Source organism: Nesoenas mayeri (genome assembly GCF_963082525.1).
Source record: "Nesoenas mayeri genome assembly, chromosome: 2".
NCBI classification, from domain to species: Eukaryota; Metazoa; Chordata; class Aves; order Columbiformes; family Columbidae; genus Nesoenas; species Nesoenas mayeri.
Window position 1 is genome coordinate 16,367,566 of NC_137543.1, and position 24,769 is coordinate 16,392,334.

At 41.6% G+C, this 24,769-nt stretch overlaps 1 protein-coding gene across 1 annotated transcript; it reads right to left on the reverse strand.

The window, feature by feature from the left end:
* Positions 1–238: 238 nt before the first annotated feature.
* Positions 239–22,306, reverse strand: SLC30A8 (solute carrier family 30 member 8; the record flags this gene model as incomplete). Its single annotated transcript, XM_080339319.1, has 8 exons — positions 239–384; positions 1,394–1,528; positions 3,786–3,891; positions 4,295–4,484; positions 5,004–5,157; positions 9,103–9,241; positions 13,498–13,702; positions 22,227–22,306. The coding sequence occupies 8 exons, from the start codon at positions 22,304–22,306 to the stop codon at positions 239–241; spliced, it is 1,155 nt and encodes a 384-aa protein (XP_080195445.1).
* Positions 22,307–24,769: the final 2,463 nt, after the last annotated feature.

Genomic DNA, 24,769 nt, shown 5'->3' on the forward strand with positions numbered 1-24,769 from the left:
TTGTAATTGAAAGTAACTGTTGATGGACAGGTAATCTAGCTAATGGATGGGCCTAATATGTGTTCTTTCCTGGTAGATGGTTCCAACAAATAAAGGACCATGCACTGCTCCCAGAGGCAAGGCCTTTCAGTTCAGTTAATTACCATTTGTTGTTAATCAATTACATGCAACCAACTCGTACAGTCTCCATTGACCTGTAAGAGGGGTGATCGTTATTTGGCACAGCAAACTGCTCCCTTTAATCCCTGGGTTCTTGGCAGAAGACACAGTCTTGTTTCTGATCCTCTCCAGATTCAATCTGAATGGTGATGGAGTGGAAGCTGTAGTGCTCAAACAGGGCTTGAGTAACGTCTTTTAAAATCTTCTGGCTGTCCGCTGTGTTAGCTATAGATAGCAAGCAGAAAATAATCAAAATGCATATGATATAATACAATACTTTATAGAATAGTAAGTGTTTACTGGCAGAAATGATTTGTAAACTTCAAACGAGAAGTTTGTTTAGAGAAGTGTTTCTTGTCCTTTTTTTCTTCCTTTTGGGAACCTGCATGTCAGCGAGAGTTTGTTCATTCAAATGTGGTTGGAATATACAATTTTGGCAAGAGCTGAGCTAAGATCAGTCACCAAATAAGTGCAGTTTGGCAGAAGACTGGAGGAAAACTATAATACTCAATGGAGATTAGTTCATCCAGTCAGGCAGTAACAATGCCAAGCGTTTAGCAGGGCCAACAGACCCACTGTATTTGGGAAGCAGGAGCTCCATGAAGGACTTGGCCTCTGAATCTGTTCTTGGCCAAATACAGGTGGATTTTTTTCCTTAAAAAAACCTAACATGTACAAAGAAAACAGATAAGAAAATTGATTTGAGTAGTGGACAATTTGTCAACAGGGATAAGGACTACATTAAAAAAAACCCCTGAAGATGAGCTGTTCCCCTGGAGTTACCTCTACCCTCCACGCTATGCTTTAAAGATTGTTTTTCAGCTAGAGATGCATCAGAAATGAAGATTTTTCCTGCATGGTTTTCTCATATGGGTCAACAGTTTTCAAGTCTGACAAATCCGCTCCCAAATTTATTTGATAGCATGAGAAAAGTCCAGACTGGGTCTAATTCTTCTAATGTATTTAAAATATCTTGTAGTTTACTTCCTTGCTTCACAACATTTACAGTTTTCAAGTTTTGGGCTAAGTAGAGGTATCTGTTTTGTTGGCAAGATTTCTGAGAGGAGGATTTGAGAGATTTTGTTGTTGTTGTTGTTTATATTGTTCCAACAAAATGATGACATTTGTTTTAACAAGCAACAAATATACAGGCAGTTGTATCCCAGTCAGGAGAGACTGACCTTTACTCGGCAGCAGCTGAGTACTTACTCCCTATTCACAGAAATTTACTGACCTGTGGCAACATGAGCAGATAGAATAGTTTGATTCATTGTCAGAGACCAAAGATGAAGGTTGTGAACAGACTCCACCTTCTCCACTGCTAAAATTCTTGCTTTCACTGCATCATAAGCAAATCCTTTTGATGTTCCTTAGAAGGAGAAATTGGTGGAAAAAATATTTTAAAGATATAAGAATTAGGATCATTAGAGTAAAATGCATAATGAACCTTTATTTGGTTATAGTATAATTCTTATAAAAATACTCAATGCTTTGGAAAGCCTCTCTATTTCAGAGTTCACTGTGAAATGTAAACTTATCCCTTGTTTTATACTCCTCCATCGAAGAATGAGACTCATGCATGTCTTAGGATATATTCTGAAGGTCCAGTTTACACAGGGAAGTGAGCTGTTTAGCCAGATCACATCCTACTTTTGCACCAACATCTTTTGTGAGTGCAGATTTTATAGCATCACCTGAGCACCTCTGAGAGATTATCCTCAAAACATTTACACAATACAGAAGTACCTGTTTAGCAGAGGGAAAGACAAACATAAAGATTAAAATTATTTGACTCAGGAATCTTAGATGAGATCAGATCCCAGACCTAATTACTGAGCAGATCGGTGAATGTGTTCCTAGGTAAGCCTTCTTACAAAAAATTATTATGGTGATGACCCTTATTCAGAATGAGGACAATTGCAATAGGGTGAGCTGCAATGTGAAATTCAGAGTTTAATCTAAATGCAAATTTGACCCGGGAGTGGGATGTGGGAGTTTGGAAATGCACCTCTATGCCCACCTGAACAGCTATCCTCATCATACTTCACTAGGATCAGTAAACCAAAAAATCATCTTTAATACCACCATTTATGAAGTATAATAATGATAAGCACAGTATTAGTTAATTTCATCTTTGATACCATAACTGATAATTATTTGTAATAGTTAATGACCTCAGTGTTGTATGCTTTGTCCTATCCATTTATTACAAGAATGATATGCTATATGGAGTACTGACTTAGTAGAATATGATGCTGACATGCACACACTTTTCAGAGAAAACCATGGACAGTCAATGCCTGTGTGACACAGTCAGCCACAGGGGCAGTGGGGCTGACACCCCGGGACAGACGGGATGCACGGGGTGACAGCCACCTCCAATATCTGCTCCAACATCCAGTTTCTCTTTAGAAAATACTGGGCAGAATATGCTACCTAGGAGGCAGGAGACTCACTTCAGAAACCTCCCCAGCAGGACAGCGTGACATGGCTTGTGGCAGAAGGGAATAGAGCATTCCCGATTTTGGCACGTCAGCACCGCCTACAGAATTTGGGAATCACCACTCTGAGAAAGAGACCCCTGAGTGCCAGGGGCTGCCAGGCCTTCTTGGTAGTTTGATGTTTTTTCAGTAATCAAGAGATCTTATTTTTTCAGCAGCCAAGATACAGTCGGTTGCGGTGTTCTGTCTAGGTACACTTCCACACAAATGTGTCTCTATCTCACAATCACTGAAAGCAAACCAACTCTAGAATGAAGCCTTACTGTAAAACAAAACTGGAAATTTTCTTTCTTGAAACAGAAGTAGGTGCAAAGAGAGAAGTAATTAGCCATGCAGTTTTGCTATGTAACCTGTATCTATTCAAAACCTACACTCTTAGAGCTAGTTTTCATTTTAATCCTTACATCTTCATAGCTCAGAAAGAGGTTGCACTATATTATTCAGTGTAAGGAAGGCAAGAACATGTATCTATGACTGCTCAAGTCATTTGGCCTTGCAAATCAAATGTTCAGGCCTGCAGCTGACAGGATTAAAAATTGCTAAGCCCAGTTCTTCTTGCCGCTGGTGTCCTGAGAACTGTTTATTCCCTCACACCTGAACACAACTGGAAAGGTCCATTGGCTTATTTTTCTGGATTGGCATAACTAAAAATCTTTTAAACTTCTGCTTCTTGCACTCAACCTATTTCACAGATACAGTTCAACGCACAGTCTTTTCCTTTTTTTTTTTTTCTTTTACCTTTTCTTTTTTTTTTTTGGCAAAGGCTGGTATTTCACATGGGTAAAGGAATTACACAATGAACAAAGTGAGTAGACTTCTTATATGTGAAAGGGGTGATAAAAAGCAATGCTACACAGACAAAAAACAAAAGCAACTCAGTTTTAGTTAACACAGTACATAGATTTTTATGAAAGCTGGCATATGTATAAATCTCTTATTGCAATGGTAGAAAACAGTATTGATTAAAATTGTGATTAGGTTTAAAGTATGATCAGAATTATGAAAATATTGGAAACTGATAGAGAAGTGTGCTATTATACTTCTGTCATTGAGTATAAGCATTATAGAATAAGACAGAGATAAAAACCAAAATATAGCTGTACTGATTCTGGAATCAGGTCCTACCTTCCATTAACACAATCAAAATATCCCTTAAAATGGTGATGGTGGTTGCCAAAACAAAGATGGAAAACACAAATGTGCAGATTGGGTCAGCTATTTTGTATTCTGGCTAGAAAAATATGAACACATCACTTTGTTAATTTCAGTATTGTTGGTTATTGCCATTTGTAATTAGTTAATCTCAAAGAGTAACATATTCATTCCTGTAGTACAGAATGAGCACTGACCTCCTTTGCCAGTGAGGGAGCCTCAGCACAGGGAATGAAGGGGCTACAGACAAAGAAATGGAGACACAACAAAGTATCCTCCTTGCCGTTGAAACATCAAGAGGCAAGTGTTACACTCCCACCAGTCATTTCAGTTCCCAAGAATAAGTATAATTGTCTTTGACTCAATTATAATGTTTATCATTAAGACCGAGAAAATATTTACGTGGTACATAGTGTCACAATGCTATGAAAATAACCGTTATCCTTAATTGCAAGGAAGACGAGTAAACTAATAAAACTAACCTTAAAGAAGATGATAAGCGCACTAATTAGCACACTAATACTCTGGAACAGATCTCCGATGGCGTGCACAAAGGCTGCCCGCAGACTGGCATTGCTCAGAGCTGCTTTTTCCAGAGGGGCCATCACATGTTCCCTGGCTTGTGCCCCATGGCCGTGCCCATGGCCGGTCTGGTGCAGAATCAGGCTTAGTCTGCAAGAGATGAAAAGCTGAAAATATCAGTGGGGTTATTGCATTCCTGAAAGCAGTGGTGTCGCACGCGTTGCCAGTCCTCTCACTTCTGAATGCTGAGCAGTATAATCAGAAACATTAGGTAAAAATACAGGGTGACTAAGTCGATAATTCCTAGGTGATTTAGTGTTTTTTATACAAACAAAAAGGTCTGTGAAGTGGGAAATGAATGAGGCCTCACTTTCTATAGAGTTCTTGAATGTTCTGACACGTACTAAAAACTGAGATGGAGATTAATCTTCCTGGAGTTTGTGCATTTATAATTTCCCTTCCCAGTGTGGCAGCTAACAGAAAGAAAGAGAGCAACTGCAGCCTTGAGTGAGAAGCAGAATGTCTCTTCTTTACCCCTTTCCATATTCTCATGAAACTCATAAATACTTAATATTTTTGAGGCCAATATCTCTCTATCGTATCTTATTGAAATGCAGCAGCTGGTTCAAGGTTCAAAAGTTATATGGAGAGGAAAACAAAGTAACTTACAGGATGTTGGCGAGCACGGCGCAAGCAGAGGTAATGAGCATCACTGTAGCATCAATATCATAACCAGGGTGTAGCAGCCTCATGCTGGCCAAATACGTCAACACACCAGTAACCATCCAAATGATTATCATAGATATCAAAGCTCCAAGAATTTCTAGAAATTACAAAATCTGATTTTAACAGGAGTCATAACAGAAATGCAAGAAATATTAAGGGATTGATGGTAATGGTTCCATCTTCATGAGCTTTACAGCCAGCAGAATTATTTCTTGCATATTGGCAACCTTGATGCTTACAAAGAATGAGCAAAATCCCTTTCCGGTCATAGCAAATCCAGTGGCTGCCCAGGGCAGCCGTATGCATGTGGTAGCCTGACCCTGTTCTACCTGCTCCTGCTTTTGTGCCCATTCCGGTCTTGAGTTCATGCGGCATTTGGAGAAATTCAAGAGATGAAAAAGATCATTTTAGGAGTTTTGGGAGGAGCAAAAGGAGTTGTAAAGGTAAGGGAGGATAAAAAAGCAATTCTTTTACACCTTACATAGTTGACTGGCCCTGTCAGTGTGGTTTGAAGGCCCAGGAACCACCCTCCTCCCCCAACAAGATTATCTTGGTCACAGGAGCAGAGGCTGGAGGGAATAAGAGAAGCACAGCTCACCCAAATCTGCTGGCAGACATAATCCCTCTCTAATTACCTCCCTTGTTTATGCACATCTCTCATCACATCACACTTCATAAGGGTAGTGACAGCCCTTGACGAGGTCCTGCCAGCAAAACCTCTCCTTCTTCACCCCTGGGACTCATCCTGCCAGTGCCACAAAATATTTTTTGTGCCACCAGCAGCATTGAGGACAAAAGAAGATGTCTTTTCCTGGGGCAGCAAAATCTAATTTTGTCTCTGTTGGCTCTGAGTTGGGCTCAAATAAATCCAGTCCCCAAGGCCACCTTTTATTGCACTGCCATAGGCAAGGTCCGGAAATGTTCATATGAATGTGCAGCATGTTTTTAATAGGATGTGGGACTAGTAATTGTTATGTGACTTGAATGGGTAAATGTGGCACTTTATGAGTATGACTGAAACAATACCAAGGAAAATGATAGGTCACAGTAACGTGAAAGGCAGTAGATAGCCTGAAAGAGCAAAGCACTTGCACAGACCTGCACTGCCAGTTCATGCAAGCAGCTGAAACTCAACATATTATTTTGAATATATTTTTATGTGTGCCACACATTTAGCTGCAGCCCAGGATCCGGATGCTTATCAAAATAACTATTTTGTCTAAAACTGACAAATAATGAATGGAAGTGCACTGACAGGGAAATCCAGTTCGGCTTGAAAGTAGATAGAAGCTAACCATGGTGTTTACATTGTCAGATAAACCTGGTGTTTATATTTTCTGCAAGTTACAGGTCAAAACCCTGCAAACCTGGCCCAGCTGAAGGTGCTGATGGCTGTGCTGGCATTGCTATGACGGGAGCAAACAGATTTTGGCACGGCTGCATGAATGTCTGTGTGAGTGCGTGCATATACTCCACAGCTGAAAATGTTAGAGATCTTCTTTACCTACATAGGTGAAAATGCATATTACTTTTCAATGCAGTATATTTGTAAAAGTTTAGCTAAGCTTACAGACCAGTTCAGCAGTAGTACTAAATGTTTTACTCAAGATGCTCTCAGCTTCATGTCTTCGGAACCTCTAACACTAACAGCACAGCAACCAATAGTACAGGATTGATTGGGAAACTCCGAATCATATCAGAGATAAAGAAATTGAGGTTGAAGAGACCTCTCCTACCTGGAAGTAGATCTGGCTCATTCTATCAGTCTCCTTCAACATTACATTTCTAGCCATGTTGCTGAAAGTAGCTGCACATCCAAAGGATTGTGTTTAACTGCTGTCTTGACTGATTCCGCTGCCTGGTTCTGGCTTAGGAGACAAGAGGCATTCAAATGGCTCCTGCTAAACCTGAACCTGTCACACACAGGCTTCGTATGACAAACCCTATCTATCAGTCTGAGAAAAGCAGGGAAAAACAGCTTCCAGTGTCATGGAGGGCTGCAGCTGCAAGACTTCGGTAGTCAGCACACGATGACTCTGCCACCCACCTGACTGCCCTCAGCTACTCTGTTAAGGCACCCACCTGTGTATTAAACTGGAAATATGGCTGGAGAAAACTAAACAATCCAATACAAAACAAGCACACAGCCAACCACCACCAAAACCCAAGAAACCGGATAACTGTCATGGAATGCAATTAAATAGCCACTGACCATTGATGCAGGGCTCTCTTTGCTATCAGGATAAAAGGCATTTAAAGATTGGGTTTGAAGTTTTGCATTGCAATGGCAAAAAAACTAAAAAACCGAACACAGATCGAGGGTGAAATTACATGAGATACCTGAACCTGCCTACTATCTTGTCAGTAAGAGTCGCTCTTTCACTTTCATTTATTCTCAGACTAAGAAAGCATAAACACAAAAAGTAATTATGCATCAACTGATGGTAAGTAGTAGTTTGCTAAGGCTGCAAAATTCAGCTGTGTGTTGGCAACATAATGCTAGCCACACTTCAGTCATAATAAACCTCCCCCTCATCCAGCAGCCTGTTCCCAGCAGAGCTGGTAGAATATATTCAGGGAATATAAATAGAAAATAAAGATGGGATGAGGTTGGCAAATGTCTTCTCTGGTACATTCTGCAGCTACAGGCAACCTTGGCCTGCAGACATACCAAGTCAGAAGCTGCTTCTGGACATTCGTGCTCAACATCCTTGAAGCTTTTATCATTTGAGTCCTCAGTTCAGGTGGTAGGTGATTAAAGCCATCTGAGATACACTGACAACTCCATGTATGACTTGACACAAGATGCACAGATGACTCATAGACTTGTAAAGTGGCAGTTGGAGACTTTGTAGAATACATTATGACATTTGAAATAGCACCGATTCCTTACATATGAGCAAATAAATGGAGCCTGAAGACATCCAGTGTGGGATTTGTTTCCAGACAGAGGTAACTAAATTAAAATGTCTACATGTAGGTGTGAGCTAGGTGTCTAAGCTCCCCTTGTGGACAGTGGACATCAAATTAATGGTGATTCATACAGGCCCTTCTTCATTGACTGACTGGAAACACATCTTAGTTTCTTAAGTACGAGTGTCTGGTGGCATTTGAGATGCCCTGATCTTGTGCTGGGCATCCTGTGTGGTTTCCTGTGGGTCTTGTGCCATAGCTGCCGTTCCCATGCATAAGTGTCAGACACCCTAGCATTGTAGCACTAGACCTCTGTTTAGATAGCTGAACATAGCCTAGATTTCTGTTGAAAGTATCAGAAACTTGGACCCTGTGCTTATATGCACTCACTTATGTGTAGACATCGATATTTATATTATGTCTAAATCTTGAACAGAATCATACCACCAGAATGTTTTTCCCATAGTTAATCTTTTGCTGATGTCCTGTCTTTTGTAAAAGCACTTGTGTTTGATTTTAAGGCTTTTGGTATTAGGTGTCATCTGTAAATATATGGATTTTGGTTGAGGACAAAGAACTTTCAAAACCTACCAGTGCTTCCATCTGATAAAAACCAACATTGATAAAGAAATATATAGGAAGAGGATTTAGAAGTGGGTGAATCTTAGAGGCTCTCACTTTTCTGCAAATATAATATGGCTGTCTTTTAAAAATAATTTACTTATTTGGTTTATCATTCTATAAATGGAGTACATCCTCATTTTCATGGGTATTGCTGCTTTTATATAAACTTATATTTCATAGTAGATTGAGTACTCAGTACTTCTCATGCTCAGGTGACTGAAGAACATTACTGTTATCTATTTCAACCAAAGTTAGCACCAGTCCTAAACCATATTAGATAATTAACTGTAAGACACGTTTGTAGCTCAGAGATTAGTGTGATTTTTATTTCTTTGAAGCTCAATGGCTTGATCAGTTTGTCATGTGTCCTGGGGCCTTTGAGAGCATTAGTGTACTGTCTCTAGACTTCTGTAAAATACATTGGACATTGGCATGTTTTGCAGTCCCTGTCTACAATGACTCCCTTTTCCCCTTCTACATTTTCATACTGTGACATGTTTCCTACCTGCTCGGTGCCACCCAAAAGTGAGCTGCTTGGTGGGAGGTTTGGAGGCAAGCCACAGCGAGAAAAGGCTGATCAGGAAGCTGGTCAGGTCCACCAGGATGTGCGCCGCATCAGTGATCACCGCCAGGCTCCCGGCGATCTGCCCACCTGTGTGAAACACGTGTCCACATCATGGCTCTGTTCGGAAGTTTGAGCTGATCAAATCAAACTCAAGACTTGCTTTGCTGCGAATCAAAGGGAACATTCAGTTTTCAGTGGTAATATACGATTCAAAACCCTTCAAAGTTAGTTTCATTAGTACCTCCCTCATGCAGTGAAAGGTATGAATTAATAGAAAGAAACAAGTTAAACTTCTTTGTCTGACAGAGCCCTAAGGACAATAAGTCTTGTGATATATTAGTTCTGAGGTTATACTTCTTTTGGACTGTTTTATCGGAACTATTTTAATATCAAATTTCTTGATGAAAAGCAGTATTAGTGATCACATTTCAGGTATCCTCCCACTATTTCTTCACAGATCACTAATATTTTAATGTATGTACAAATACTCAGACTCTTAATTTATGGGATTCATTTCCTATTTATTATAGGAAAATATGCATGTTCTTCCTGAGTTTTAGATGGCTGGATGCCCAACTTTTTATTTGTCACAGGCAACACTAAAACAGGAGTAAAAGGAAAGGTCCCAGTAGAAGAGCTGTGATAAACAACCAGCCATTTTTGTGAAGGCATAGAGAAAAATGTGCTGTTTGCAGCACTAATCTATCATTTTGCATCTGTAATGCATGATTTAATTTTGTTGCTAGAGCAGGAAAAATGTAACTGAATATCAAAACCCTACTTTGGAGGGGTTTGGTTTTATGTGAAATCTAAAAAAAAAAAAAAGAAAAAGAAAAAAAAAGAAAAAGCGCACCATTTTAGACTATCTGAAACTGCAATATCGTTATTTTGCCACATTCTTGTAACCATGATGTCTCAGGGCTAAAGGCAAATCCAAAGAAACTTAAAGGTTGCTCTAAACTACCCCAGCTGCTGGTGGCTGGAGGAGAAGGCAAGGATCACAGGCAGGAAGATGTCCTGCCAACTTCTTATAGCAGGGGAATCCTTTCATCAGAGTGGAAATGTAGAAAAATGGGGATTTGAAATAACAGAGCCAAAATATCAAGCTTTTGTGTTTAGCAATATCTTTCCCTCCTTCTTCAGTAATTTAATTAATTTCAGCTCACCTGTTTCTTCTGATTACAACCCATATGAGAATGAATGAATCCTGGAAAACATCATAGATGTCTCATTAAAGCCTTTGGCAAAATACTACTGACAAAGGGAAATGTAGACACATCTTTTGTTTCCTTTTAGATGGAAAGTCTTCATGCCGGCGGGATGGACTCTTTGTTTAATTTCCTCCCATATGTAGATTTTACATTGGAATACCTAATACTGCATGATTTGTCACTGCAGGAAAATGCATATTGCACATTTAGGGCATATATTATTTTTTTCTGTTGCCATCCCATTTACAGCTGCCTGAAAGTTACTTCCCAAAAGGGAGCAGGCGTGACTGCATAATTTGGAGGCATCTCATTCCTTACAGTAGAACGAAAAATTCAACAGAATGGGGATTTTCCAGAACATAAGCGAGTGTAAATACACATACACTTTTTGGTCATAACATAGCTTCTAGACCTTCACTGTTTGCAGGGTAGCTGTTTCCCAAGTGGGACGCAATTTTGCACAGCAGAGGGAAGCAGGCTTGTCTGGCAGTGCACAGATGTTAACAACCAAGGCATCAGCAATCTTTCAGCAAACAAATATGCAGAGCACAAGCTGCCTACAAAAGCCTATTGCATTTTAGATACTGTATTTCCATGTTATGTAGGACAGCATTGTAAAAGCTTGTTTCTAGCCTACTCTCCTTGAAAACTTTGACAGATTAATACATATTGCTGGCATAACTAATGCCTTGGGTGAGTTTCTGAGACCTCAGCCTGCTTATCTTAGCAACATGGTCAAGTTTCAGCCTGGAGAAGGCTCTGGGAAGACCTTAATTGTGGCCTTTCAGTGCTTAAAAGAGGCTTGTGAGAAAGACAGGGACAGGCTTTCTAGCAAGGTTTGTTACACAGGACCAGAGGTAATGGTTTTAAACTAAAAGAGGGGAGATTCAGGCTAGATGTGAGGAAATTTTTTACAATGAAGGTGGTGAAACACTAGCTCAAGTTGCCCAGAGAGGTGGTAGATGCCCCATCCCCAGAGACATTCAAGGCCAGGCTGGGCAGGGCTCTGAGCAACCTGATCTGGTTGAAGATGTCCCTGCTCATCGCAGGCGGATTGGACTAGAAGACCTTGGAAGGTCCCTTCCAACCCAAACTATTCTATGATACTATGTCTTCATATTCCCTTTGACATGATGACACATGCTGGGTTTGTCTCTCTTTCTAGTGCCCAAATGAAAATGAAGTACTTTGAAATTCACATTTGGTCCTTAGCCACTAGAAATCCTTGGGAAGCACTTTATATCAGGGCTGTACATAGGGTATCATCTGTTTGACTGATATCTCCAAATCTATGGAGATTGTGATGGATCTGCATTAGAAAAGGAGAAGATCGGAGACAGTTGGTGTATCAGACTCAGCCAACAGTACCCCTTTTGGGAAAGCACTGAAGGCCAGCACAGATGGTTTGAGCAAAAATATCACAGGAAAGATGTACAGATGCAAAGAAGCACAACTTTTGAGAGTGATGCCGCTTGGTTTCTTCTGTTTAGCATAATAATGCCCATGGAAGCTGTTTGCCCTTAAGAGGAGAAAGAAAGAGAGCATGTTCTTTATTTGCAAGAATAAAGCCTCTGTAGCAGTTATAGGCTTTTATTGCTCCGTATCAATACTCTCAACAAGTGGCCTTTATGACTTACCATTACCCACAATGGATGTCTATAGCTTTGCCTACCACAAAGCAGTAGAAACTGTCAGTCACTCAATGGTCAATCATCAGGCACAGTCTGTCTAGCCTGATGATTAAAAAAATTAAATGTATGGTTCATAATTACAAAAATCTCCATAGACTGCTGTCTGTAACTGCAGTTAATAACTGGTTTGTCAAAGTTTAATGGTCTGAAGCAAAATGGTCCTCAAGCCTGTTACTTAAGCTGTCACTGCAAAAAAGCTGTATGATTCATTAAGCAAAATGAAACATTTAGTTAACATATCATCTGTCCTTCCAATTATCCTCTAGCACTGCTGCATTCACCGGGCTTAAGCCTACTGATTATACGGTTTCGTTAATAATGCATTACTTCTGGCTCTGGAAATCACTGCATGGAGATTAGTGGTTTGCACTGATTTTCGTGGGGGATATGCACGCGACCTACAAACAATGGGGCTTCACGCGGATAAAGTGCTCAGGAGGAAAGAGATGGAGAAGTCCTTGCTGGGTTTGGCAGCCAGGAAAGAAGGCAGAAATGCAGTGGCTCTTTCATTGCCTCCACTTGTCACCTGTGGGGAAGACAAAGCCTTTCTATTTCATTTTCATGGGGTTCCAGAGATGCCAAAGCAGGGAAAACATGGGTTTCAGAGGCCTTCTAGGCTAATTTTTGTTACATCCCCTGGGGCACATATGGCAAAAGCTTGTGGGGTTCCTCATGCCTTACCTCACCTCACCGTAGAGAAAGGGAAATTAAAGAGCCAGGAACTATCAGGTGGGTACAAATACCATAGAAGCCATGCAGAGAGCAGATTGGTAGGACAGAACAAAAGCTAATGCTCTATGAGTGAGCCAAAAACTTATATTGGATATTGTAGGATGGTTCCAGAAGTGAAGGCTAATTAGGCAAGGGAATAATCTTCCATTGATCCAGAGACACACCAGCAGAACAGCTTAAAAGATAAACGTGCCCTGGTATAAATACATTGACTTAACTGAAGAAAAGCAGATGGTGATTCTGGCAGTGAATTTCCCTGGATTTTGTAAATGCCATTGCATTTAATATCAGATCTTGCTGCTAGCAGCCTTCATCAGGGCTGAGGTCTCACCAGCCTGGATAAACATGTAAAATCTTTTAATCTTTTCCAAAAAATGTAACATGGTTTATTAGAAACCTTTTGTGACATGACGCTAAGACATGCTAGCCACTTTTAGCCAAGCTTAAAGACCTGGGAGAACAGACTATTAAATGATCCTTGTATTCCTACTCAGATGCAATCGATAAATGAATATATGAAAATATTTTTATGATTTCACTTAAAAAAAAACAAACCCACAATTCTTTTAAGGATTGCAGAGAGAGTTATTTTACCCCAGGTGGGTTCACCTCTGTGTGTCATGGGTCACTGCGCTCAGAGCAGGTGCAAAAGGACATGAATACGGCTGTGCTGGGCACCAAACTGAGATGTCTGAGCAAACATACTCCCCTGTAATCTCAGCAGTCATGAAGAAGATGCAAATTACTGAAGCTACACAGAGCTTCCTCCTGGCTTGATGCTGCTCCCTTTTTCTGTCCTCGTAGGCCTGTGAGTAGCCGTGACAGTGATACGCTGGATTAGCTTCAGTATCTTCTACTTCCTGCTGCTGCCTCAGTTCATTTAAATTCTTCTGATGTCGGCTCATCCTTCAGGATTGAAAGAAACAGAAGGTCAAAAAAGAAAAACCCTGGTTATTTGGGAGTCTAGCCCTGCAGCCCCAGAAAGTATGTAATTAATGTTTTCGAAGTATAAAAGCAGCATTGGGAGCAGTGGAGCAGGTCGTAGAAGAGGTTTGCAGACACAAGCAGGGCTCTGCAGGAGGGAGCTGCAGATGAAATGACTGCTCTGGCTGTGTTTCCCAACTCTTTGGGCTCTCCTACATTATTTAGCAGTTCTTGAAGCACAGGGAGACTTTCTTGGGCTGTGTATTTTAGGCACACTGTATGATTTTCAGAAAGTCATATCTCATGCAGATAGTAACCAAATTCAGCATAGCATGGACACAATTCTATAGAAAATTTCAGTTTTTAATTCTCAGCAGCTTTATCAGAAACACTATTTAAAAAATCTTGTTTTTCTTAAATATAATTGACTAAAGATTTTTCTGTTCTCTCTTTGCATGCATATGTATAAATTCTATTAATCTCCCAGCAAGGCCTGAGCATAGAAAATAATAGCCCTGAAGTTTCAAAGGCACTTAAAAAAAACAAAGAAATCAGTTCTCTATAGTATTCTGACCCCTTTGTGCCACTGATTCCATTAAAAGGTGAGAAGTTCGGCAGAAGAGGCTCTTTGAGCACTGCTCCATCACAAGATTATTTCCCAGCCAAATCTGCTGTGTCACAAAACCTCAGTGCTCTCCTTCTTGGGGTTCCTGCATAGACAACGTGGGATGGGTGTAGAGAGGTCCAGGACTGAGCACATTGCATTGTAAGTGCGGGAGCTCCCGGATGACCACGACACCTGGTGCTTTCAGTAGAGAAGCCAAAAGACTCCCCTAGGGGAGACCTCAAGGTGGTTTGGTAAGAAACAACATTCCCTCCTCCTTCCCTCTCAACTGAAAAGAGCCCAAACGGCAAAAATAACCCTTAAACCCTGCCACAGGAGACTCAACCAAAACCAGTTATGTCTCCCCAGACACAACATTTGTTGCCACAACCGCTCCTAATGTGTTATCCCCATTGGTAAAACATCCCCTGCCAGGTACTTGTGGGAGCACACTGTGGCATCAAAAGCCAAATTCTTCCCAGGTGCAAGTGTGTAACATCTGTATAACCACGTTACAGTTACTTGATGGCTGTATGTGCAGGGCTATAGTTTGCAAGCCTGTATGGGAACACAGCAAACCCCACTGCTGTTTCCAAATCTGAAATCAGCCTGGGGGCAAGATGTGGGGTTAGTTATCCCCAATATAACAGCCTCTTTTCCTCACTCTGGCTAAGGACTTTCCTTTTGGACCAGGAAGAGTTGTTTATTCAGTTGCATGAAGGAGAGCTGTGCCTGGGGAGGTACATGTATCTTGGAGTAGGATTTGTGCACTGTTTATGGAAGTGTCAAGATGCTTCAAATCTTGCTGGAAAGAAATCATGCCAGTGGCTGCCAGCCTGCAGCGGCTGGTGTCAAGAAAAAAAAATGCACTGAAGACAGAAGCTTTTTCCAGCTGCCTTTTTGGGCAGCCAGAGGGGTCTGCAGCTGCTCAGCGAGTCCCAAGCCCTACCAGGTGCCCTGCTCCCCACTGATGGGAGAGATACCTCAGCCCCTCGTTGTGTTCATCAGCACCACAGAGGCAATGGCAAAAGGAGAAGAGCTGACCCACCTTGGCAGTCAAGCCTTGCAACTGTAGATAATCAGTGTGTAAATATTATTGAGATGTTCCAGGGATACAACATGTTCCCCTGAGTCAGCTTGTTTCCCAGCCAGGTGAGCATGTGGTCTCTGTTTGCTCAACGGTTCCTCCTGTACGTGAGGAGCTTGCTTGAAAGAGCAACTGGTCAGATTGAATACCTGATGCCTGGAGACAGTGAGTTTTCTAAGTCCTTTTATCAGTGTGTTATTTTCATCACAACTACAAATAAATGGGAGCTGGACCACCTGGGGAACGGGCTGCCCATCTGCCTGCCGGGGTACCCGCTAGCCAGTCCTTCTCCAGTCCTTTAGTTTTACATTCATCAGGCTCCTCATGTGCACTGTGTCACTTAGGTACAATATTTTCCTGATGAATTAGACTCAGAAGGTACCACAAATTGATTCCTTCCAGATGGCTGAATAAAATACTGTAGTTCTCTCGCTCTGCCCTGGACATGAGGGCATGCAAGTTTTTCTTCCTTGTGCTCCCTCTCCGGAGTTAACATCCGATGTTTTTCTACAGTTTGCATGTAAAATTAATTTCCCTTTAACTCAATTTTCATCAGCTGCCATTGAATGTTAAAATCACCTTAACAACGTGAGTCATGATCAGCTCAACAGCCTGTCAGGGCAGGGATACCAAAATTATCCCTGCAGATTTCTGAGCCACCAAATCCTTTCCTTGCTGTTAACAAAATAGGTTGCTTTGTGACCCCCCTCCATTTTTTTAATCTCAAAGTCTCTCCATCAGCTAACAAAACCTCAGAGTACCGCCGAGGGATACGAAAGCACTGTCCACAGATCTCATAGAACAGATGCAAAAGCAAACAGAGACAATGTAAACCCACAAATGTCACATTTTTCTGTCTAAAGGGTACCTAAATAAAAGTGGCCTGGTTGTCAGAGGTGGTGAGCATTCACTACTCCCTTTGAACTCACAAAGCAGCATCTGCCCCAATCGGTGAGGAAGACTCCTGCCAGCTCCTCTGCCTAACCGTTTTTTTTCCTTCCAAGAGCAGCCTGCCACTAATTAAAAGAATCTAAGAGACAGTTTTATAAATGTGTGAATCAAAAGCTTAAGGTGCAGAGATCAGCTCTGTCAAACCATAAACCCTTTCTGAGTGTGCTAGAGCAAGATGTAGCCTTTGAGCATCAGACGTCTGCACCAGCACACTGCAAGCAGAGTCCTAGATTAAAAAATAATCTTTTCTCCATTTCAAATTCTCTTTCCTTTCTAAAAAGACAGTCGGGGGAATGTCACAGAAAGGCTCCTACTGACTCATGCCCAGAAGGGGGGAAGGAGGAAATATTAATATATATTGCAGGTTCCACACAAATCATTAGCAAAAGCTTTTGATTGCAACTTCCTTTTGTTTGTTTTCACTTGATCTGTTGGGTGCCTTGATCTGCAGGCTGATGGGAATAACTGCCATCCTCCTAGACCATTATGAGATCCCCAGTCAAAAGAGCAAAATGCAGAATCACTGCACTTCCCACAGGAGATCATCTCCTTCACAAGGGAAAATAGTAATTTTTCTGGTGCCTGAAAGGATAATGAAACTGCTTTCAGAGAAAAAAAATATCAAAGTCATAGTCACGTCCCTTATGTTGGCACCACTCCGATTCCAACTGATGTACCAATCTCGAATATTTCCGAGATGTTTCAGACCCTGTTTATAGCCTGGCTGTCCAGATTCCCCTTTTCCTTATTGTCGCCACAAAACAAAGGCAAATATTTATATATTTGCTAACATTTAGAGGTTTAGTAGATGGAAATTTGTCCTATGGTTATTTTATTTAGTCTCATTTTGAGGGCCTGGCCATGTGTGCATAACTGTATAGTCAATAAATTTCCTTCTGCATAACAGTATAACAATAGATATGTAGAGTTAGACCAAAGTTGCGTGAAGTCAAGTATCCAAACTTCATCATAAGCACAGGGGAATACATTAGAACATGGTACCAAAAAGGAACATGTCCACTGAGGTGTTGCTCACCAGTTGCACAAGTCTGGGGGCTTGGATGTGGCTGAACCAGAGTTTGTTTCTAATAGTCATTTACAGATCTTTCTTCCACAAACCTGGCTGATGTGAAAGTGTTGAGCTCCAAAGTTTAATTATGATTTGTGTAAAAATAATGCATCCTTTGTTACTCTTAAGCTGTCTGCCTGATAAGTTAATTAGTTCTTTTACTGTTAGAAATAATGAATGACCATTCCCTGTTTACCTTCATCACATCATTCACGATTTTATGTATCATTGTTATATCCCTGAACCATCAATTCCCTGTGCTGATGTCCTAGTTATTCAATTTGTGTTTCAGACATCTTACTATCTTGGTTCTAATATTGTTTCGGTGATGAAGTGGGCATCATGGAGATGAGGTATGGCCAGTACTGGGCAGACACAGTCCTTTCTACAGGGTCCTCATGTCACCTAACATGAGAGCAAAAGCAATGGGATGGGTTTTGCTCAGTCTCCGAAGATACTGGGTGCTCCTGGGACAGCTGACAAAATGGCAAAAAGGAGACGTAACCACAGGCCCCACAGCTAAAACCCTTTGGAAGTCACAAGAAACACCTGAAGTTTTCCTGAGTATTGACTTCTACAAAGCACAGTGAGTGGTGAAAAGCCTTTCTTTGATCAGGACTCTGATCCCATCAGAGTTTTCATATCACCTGCAAGAGGGCAGAAAAAGAAGAAAATATTCCCTACATGCTTGTTATAGAAAAATCAATCTCCACCTCAAGAAATCATCTCCCAGGCTCATTTCAAACTTTTTGTCTGCTGGTATGAACCTGTCAGACAGGAATCAATTACAAGCCTAAGGCTTCACTGATAGATAGAAGTAACTACAGGTCACATTAATGCTCCACGTTAAAAACTTTTACATGAAGACAAGCACTACGGTTTTAACACATCTTTCTTGCTTTCAGCATTGCTCCCTCCCCCCCTTTTTTTTTTCTGTTATCTCTTGTCTCAGAGACAAAATAAAACCAAAAACCTCAAGACTAGAAGCCATCACTTGTGTGATGGTATTCAACATCCCACTATAGTGACACACGAAGAACATGTTCAGAAATCCACACTGGACCAAGCAAAAATCTAGTTCACAGTGTAGTTGGTACAATCTGATGCAAACCTACTAATTTATGAAGTTAGTTATTGAATATTTCTGGTCAATATTACTCTGATCTACTGTCAGCAAGAAGTAAAATCATCTTGCCTGTCTTCATTGGTGGCAACTTGAGCAATCTGTTTAGGATACTCCCTAGTCTTTGATAAATGGTTATCTCAATCACTAAACAGGTGACAACAAACAAAAAAATAACAAATGATTAATCATCTGAAGAATTCATCCTCTCATACCACCACCGTTGACTGTAAAAAGACCATATAAAACTATCTTAGACACTTAATTCGGACCTAAGCTAAAGAGAAGTGTTATGAATCACACTTGATATGCCTTACAAACAACATTTTTGCATAAGGCAGGAGGTTCTGTGTGCTCAGCTTCATACTGTTATGATTATGATGCATACCCTTCCTGGAGGCTGCTGAGAAGCGATGTCCTGTCATGGGACCACACCTGTGTACTATCTTTGCCCATTACCTGGAGGAGAAGGTGGTGAAGTGCACCCTGATCAAGTTGGCAGATGATGCCAAGCTGAGGGTGCAGCTGATATATTGGAGGGCAAGGCTGCAACAGGCAGGCTGGAGGAGGGGGCCAACAGAGACCTTATGAAATTCAACAAGGAATGCAAAGTCCCGCACCTGGGACAGACTTCTGAGACAACATCTATAATATAGTGTCCAGTTTTAGAGCCCCCAGCAGATGAGAGATCAATAAACTGGCACAGGTTCAGCAGAGGGCCATCAGGATGGTTGAAGGCTGGAGCCCTGAGTCCATCCTAGAGAAGAGGTAGTTTCAGGGTTACTAAACAGCAACCTGCCAATAATTTTTAGGAGGTTGTTGTGAAGATGAAGCATCCTTGCTGTGCATGGAGGAAGGATAAAGACAATGGTAATAAATTGAAACTAGAAAGGTTCAGCTTTAATACAAGAAGAAAAAGATTGACTGTGAGAATAATTCAGTATTGGAGCAGTTTGCCCAGATATGTAGTTCAGTCTCCATCCTGAGAGAATTTTTTCAAGACTAGACCAGACAAAGATCTGAGTAACCTTGTTTGATCTCTTGGCTGACCCGACTTTGAGCAGGAGGTTGGACCAGAGACCTCCTGAGGTCCCTTCCAACCTGAATTATCCTACAAGCCTACAGCTGACCTGATTTTCAGAGAGCTCAGCTAAAGCCAACCCCCTTGTAAGCATTTCAAGTTTGGCATGGGAGACCTCAGCACATCTAAACCTGCCAGTGACTACAGACCAACTTGGCATGATCAAAACACTCTCCCCCACAGCCTTGTGTGCAGGGAATGGGGCCTGTATTCAGACTTCCTACTCACATGGTGAAGATAAAACTAGTTTTGTTCCCTGTGTATTGTAATAATGGCATTTATTAAAAAGAAAGAGGCTGGGGGATAACAAAGAAATAGGCAATCTGTGTGCATAATAAATTCTGTTGAAAGCATTAGAGCTGTTCATTAAGCCTCCACACAGGGAATGGAAAAATGTGGTAATTTATACCAAAGGCTAAGATGAGCTTATTGCTACTGATCGGCTTAAGACACCTGAAGCTGTGCATGCAGCTGGTCTGTGCAAGCCCAAGCCCAGCAGGCAGCGTCCCCACCGCCACACTGGCTCTGGTCCCCATGCTGGCTCTGGTCCCCAGGCTGGCACCCCGGGTTGCTGGGCTGGCTCTGGTCCCCGGGCTGGGGGTTGCTGGCAGTGGGGCGAGGTCTCCCCTCGAGCTGACAGATGTTCTGAATGGGGGAGAGACCCCAGCTCTCGACCCCCATTTCTGGTCATTGCAGGGACGGAGTACTTAGATCGAGCAGTTAATAAAACTTCACCTGGCAGGAAAAGCTGAGAGGAGGGGCAGCACAAATGCTACATGTCTGGAAGACAAGTCCTCCTCCTCTCGGTGAGCTGTGTTACCAACTGCCATAACTCAGCCATCTCAGGACCTGGCCTTCAAGCTCCGGGGCTGCTGGGTATATCTGCAGCAGTCAGCCCAACAATTGCATTTGTTGCAGTGATTCACCCCAAACAACTTTGATCCTAATTCAGACATTTTAGCAGGGCCTGTTGTGATAGAATAAGGGGTAATAGTTTTAAACTAAAGGAGGGGAGATTCAGGCTAGACATGAGGAAGAAATTTTTTACAATGTGGGTGGTGAAACACTGGCCCAGGTTGCCCAGAGAGGTGGTAGATGCCCCATCCCTGGAGACATTCAAGGCCAGGCTGGATGGGGCTTTGAGCAACCTGATCTGGTTGAAGATGTCCCTGCTCATTGCAGGGGGTTGGACTAGATGAACTTTGAAGGTCCTTTCCAACCCAAACTGTTGTATGATTCTAAATCAAGAAATAATTATTGGAAAGAAATTGACTCCTCTAGGAGATGAGTCAGCTCTTAGATGGGAGGATCAGCTGCTGGGTATACTTGCCCCCAGGGTGCATCCTACCTCTCTTCTCATGGGGAATATTCCCTGTTCCTGGTGATCCAGGGAAAACGAGGGCTTCCTCACAAGGCAGCCTAATGACTATCCCTGTCTCAGGACATCCCTTCCCACACCATGTAAAGGGTTCGTCCAGAAATGTTTTTGTGTCCATAGGTGGCAAGGGGCCAAAGGACCTCAGCCACAGAAGCTGTGCCCACAAAATTGCAAACTGTCAAAAAAGCTGTGAGTTCTTCAGTAACTAAAATAATTGTAGAATCAGATGGGATCATTTTAAAATATAAATATTACCACAAAAGTCATTTTGGTCAGTGTCATGTGTATTTATGGAGCCATGTAATAATATTTAAATAATAACCCAGACACTCAGATGACTAAAATACGATGGCAATGACCCCAGTATAAGAACATGGAGAGACAGATTTCCATTTGAACTGACAGTGTTTATGCCAAGTTTCTGTCCGACATGTTTTAAGAGAGCCAAGCAATAAATAACCTGAAAACCAATGAGATAATGGAAATGTCAAGAGGTGCTAAGCTGTAACTGAGCAGCTATTTTCTTTTAAAAATGCTTGCTGGTCTGAGTCAAGAGGAAGAATTAAAATAAGTTCAACTGCAAAACTATTTTGTGATGGACTTTTATATTCATTTTTTAACCCAAGCTACAGCACAACATATGTTTTCAGAGGGTCTTTCCTCATTCAGGCAAGCATCTATTTGCAGGACCTCTGGCACACAAGAGGTACATCAGCTTCCAGTCTGATAGGCTATCTACTTGAATAATTTTGCAGGATCAAGTACTTAACAGCATCACATTTCTTTCACAGCAAATAGATTATTTAGACATTCAAGCATGAAGGAGCCTTGAATTAAACATGGTATCAATAGCACTATTATAATTCAGCCTAAAATTGCAGCATAATCCATGAGGTTTTGCATCCTACAATAAATCTGCAAAGCTTATAAAATACATAGCGGGAGACACTTGCTTCAACAGTAGATTGGTTCAATCCATCACAGATGCAGACATATGAGGCTGCTGTCTAGTAAATGCATCAAACATTTAATAAGAAAGTTTGGAAAGGAAAAAAATAAAACAAAATATTTTGAAAGTAGTGAAATATGTCCCCAGTATGCACTGTGAAACTCCCTGTACTTTGACTCCAGCAGCTCAGCGGCACATCAGGGATCTCATATTGCTCTCAAAGAAGACAAAGCAATGGAAGTGAAGGAAATAGAGTTGTTTTACCTGTTCAGAGCCAAGGAGTACTTCTTGGTGTCCCTCTCACTCACAAGGCAAGCTCTTTCAAGACCCTTTTTGGCAGCCATGAGGAAAGTCGGTGGGGTTTTGCTTGAGTTTTTGCCCTGTTAAACTCTCCTTTCTCTGTTGGAACCAGATGCATGCAAGAGTGATCTCCCAACTTAGGCAGAAGCTTATGCCAAATATTTTTAAATGAAAAGGTTTTAATAATCTTCTCAATAAGCGCACTGGGTGAGAAAGCTGCTTTCCTAGTGCTGGTGGCGTCACTAACATGCCAAACAGCAACCTGCTGAGCATGTCAGGTTGGGGGTTTGGGGCCTCCCTCTCTGTTTTTTTCTTTTCCCCCTCCATGTTTGATGCTGTGATATGCTCTTTGGAAGGTGATTAAAACAGCCTGAATTGCCTGGAAACAGTCACACTCCTGTTTGCCTTTCTGCTTACTGGGCTTGGGAGGACAGCACACGTCCCTTACCACCGCTCAGCACAAGCCTCTTTAATCTAAGCAATGGCTGTAAAGACTTATTTCTACCCCTAGCACGTTTGCTCCTAATGGTTTGAAACAGAAGAGATTGCTTACTATTGCCGTTTGCGACACAGGTTATTGAAATCTTCATTCCACCAGGAAGGACTGCGGGTTGTTATTTCTGCTTTATTCAGTTTGTTAGTTGTGTGGACAGCCGTGGTCCCTGGAGGGGAGGAGAAGACCTCCAGCCTCACCTCTTTCACAGCCTGGCCTCAGACACGCTCTTTGTCACTAATGGGAAATTTTGCATCCGGACTGTATGTGTTCTACTGTATTGACAGAAAAAGACTGTGATTGACATCCCTACCTATGCACTGCCTTGCAGGAGAGGTTAGAAATAGGCAGTGAGGGAATGCTGGGTGCTGCATTTAAATTCTGCAGCTTTTTTAACCATGGGTAGCCTAATATATATATGATAAGCTGGGATCTCCCATCCCTTCCCTGAGCTTGCAGAATATGTACTTTATCTGAGATTCATGGGGGTAGGAGGGTATGTTTGTACATCATATGAATGCAAAAAATTGGTTTTATGCCAATAGAGATCCACATGTTGCCTCCCACATGTCAGCTGTGCAAACACTTCCCTGGAGCCTGTGAGCCAAGGAGCCGATGCTATCTCAAACGTATTTCCGAACAGCCACCAGCAAGCAGCAGAAATACATCTTTTTTCCACAATATGTTGTTATTTTTACACCTCTAATGTCCTTTTCTCAAGAGCCTTTTCCCAGGTGCTTATACCCAGCTATGCACCTTTATAAACTCCTTGGGTGGAACAGATTGATTTTCTGACTCATTCCTGAGACTTTCTAGCTTATTCTGGACATTAAAAGTTGCTCTTCAATGTGTTTTTGAAGTTGCAACCACTTACTGGGACCTGACACTTAATGTGGATGGCTGCCTTTGAGAAGAGACTCGGGTCTGAGGATGAGTAGTATGGACCCAGGGCATTGGCAGAAATCTCACAAAACAGAAGTACCACATCACTTACCATCCCAGAAGTGCCATTAAGTAGCAATTTTATTCTGCAGCCAAGAATAAGGAAGGAAAGACAAAGAAGGCAGCCTTTTCAAATGTACACCCTGGAACCTGACACAGACTTATAATTCATACTCAACAAGGGCTTCTGCTGGCTCCCCATCCCATAAATACCATCATTGTTACAGTGTCCTTGTGTGCTTCTCAACCCATCTTTCCTTTAGAAATTACCCAACATCAACATCCTGTCACAGACCAGGGATACCTGAAGAAATGAACCTGCCCTGGGGCCTGATTTACAGTGGGTCTTATTTTTTCTAAGGCACTAAGCCAAAGTATCATGTCTAAGCACCCTTAATTTAAGGAAAATTCAAAATCCACCTCAGGAGACTACAGGTTAATGCTGTTTCTGTTTCAAATCACTGGAAGCATCTAACTTCTGTTAGTGACATAGATGAGTTTCCATCATCTTGCAAAAGGTTCTTGAGCTTCACGTGCATACCAGCAAACAAAGCCGTAGATCATTCTCAGCAGTTAATCTAGACCTTTGTTCTGTGTTTATTGTTGTCAGTGTTGACGGTTGTGCTTCTCAGCAGACAGGCTGTGAGGCAGGTTAGAAAGAAATCACTTCAGAGCTTTCCACAAAGACTTGGCTTTCCTCTTTATACAGACTCTGAAACTCATTAAGGGAGAGACAGCAGCTGTCTGTGGAATTTCTGCTTCAGAGAAATTATTCAGACCATCTTGATAAATTAATCTTCAGCTTTCAATAATAAAGCAGTTTATTTCTGAGTCTACATTAAAAATGCCCTATATCCAATCATACTGGTTCTAATGTCCCTAGTCAAGGACATTTCTCAAAATTTGCATCCCATGCAGATATGTGAGGCATCACACTGGCTTTCGCAAATGAAAGCCCCTCGTCATTATTATCCAAAATCTCAATCAGTGAAAAAGCATATCCTTGATCCCGTTTCAACCCTAATCAGGCACACTTTAAAAATGAAAAAATAAAAACCCTCATCCTGTCATT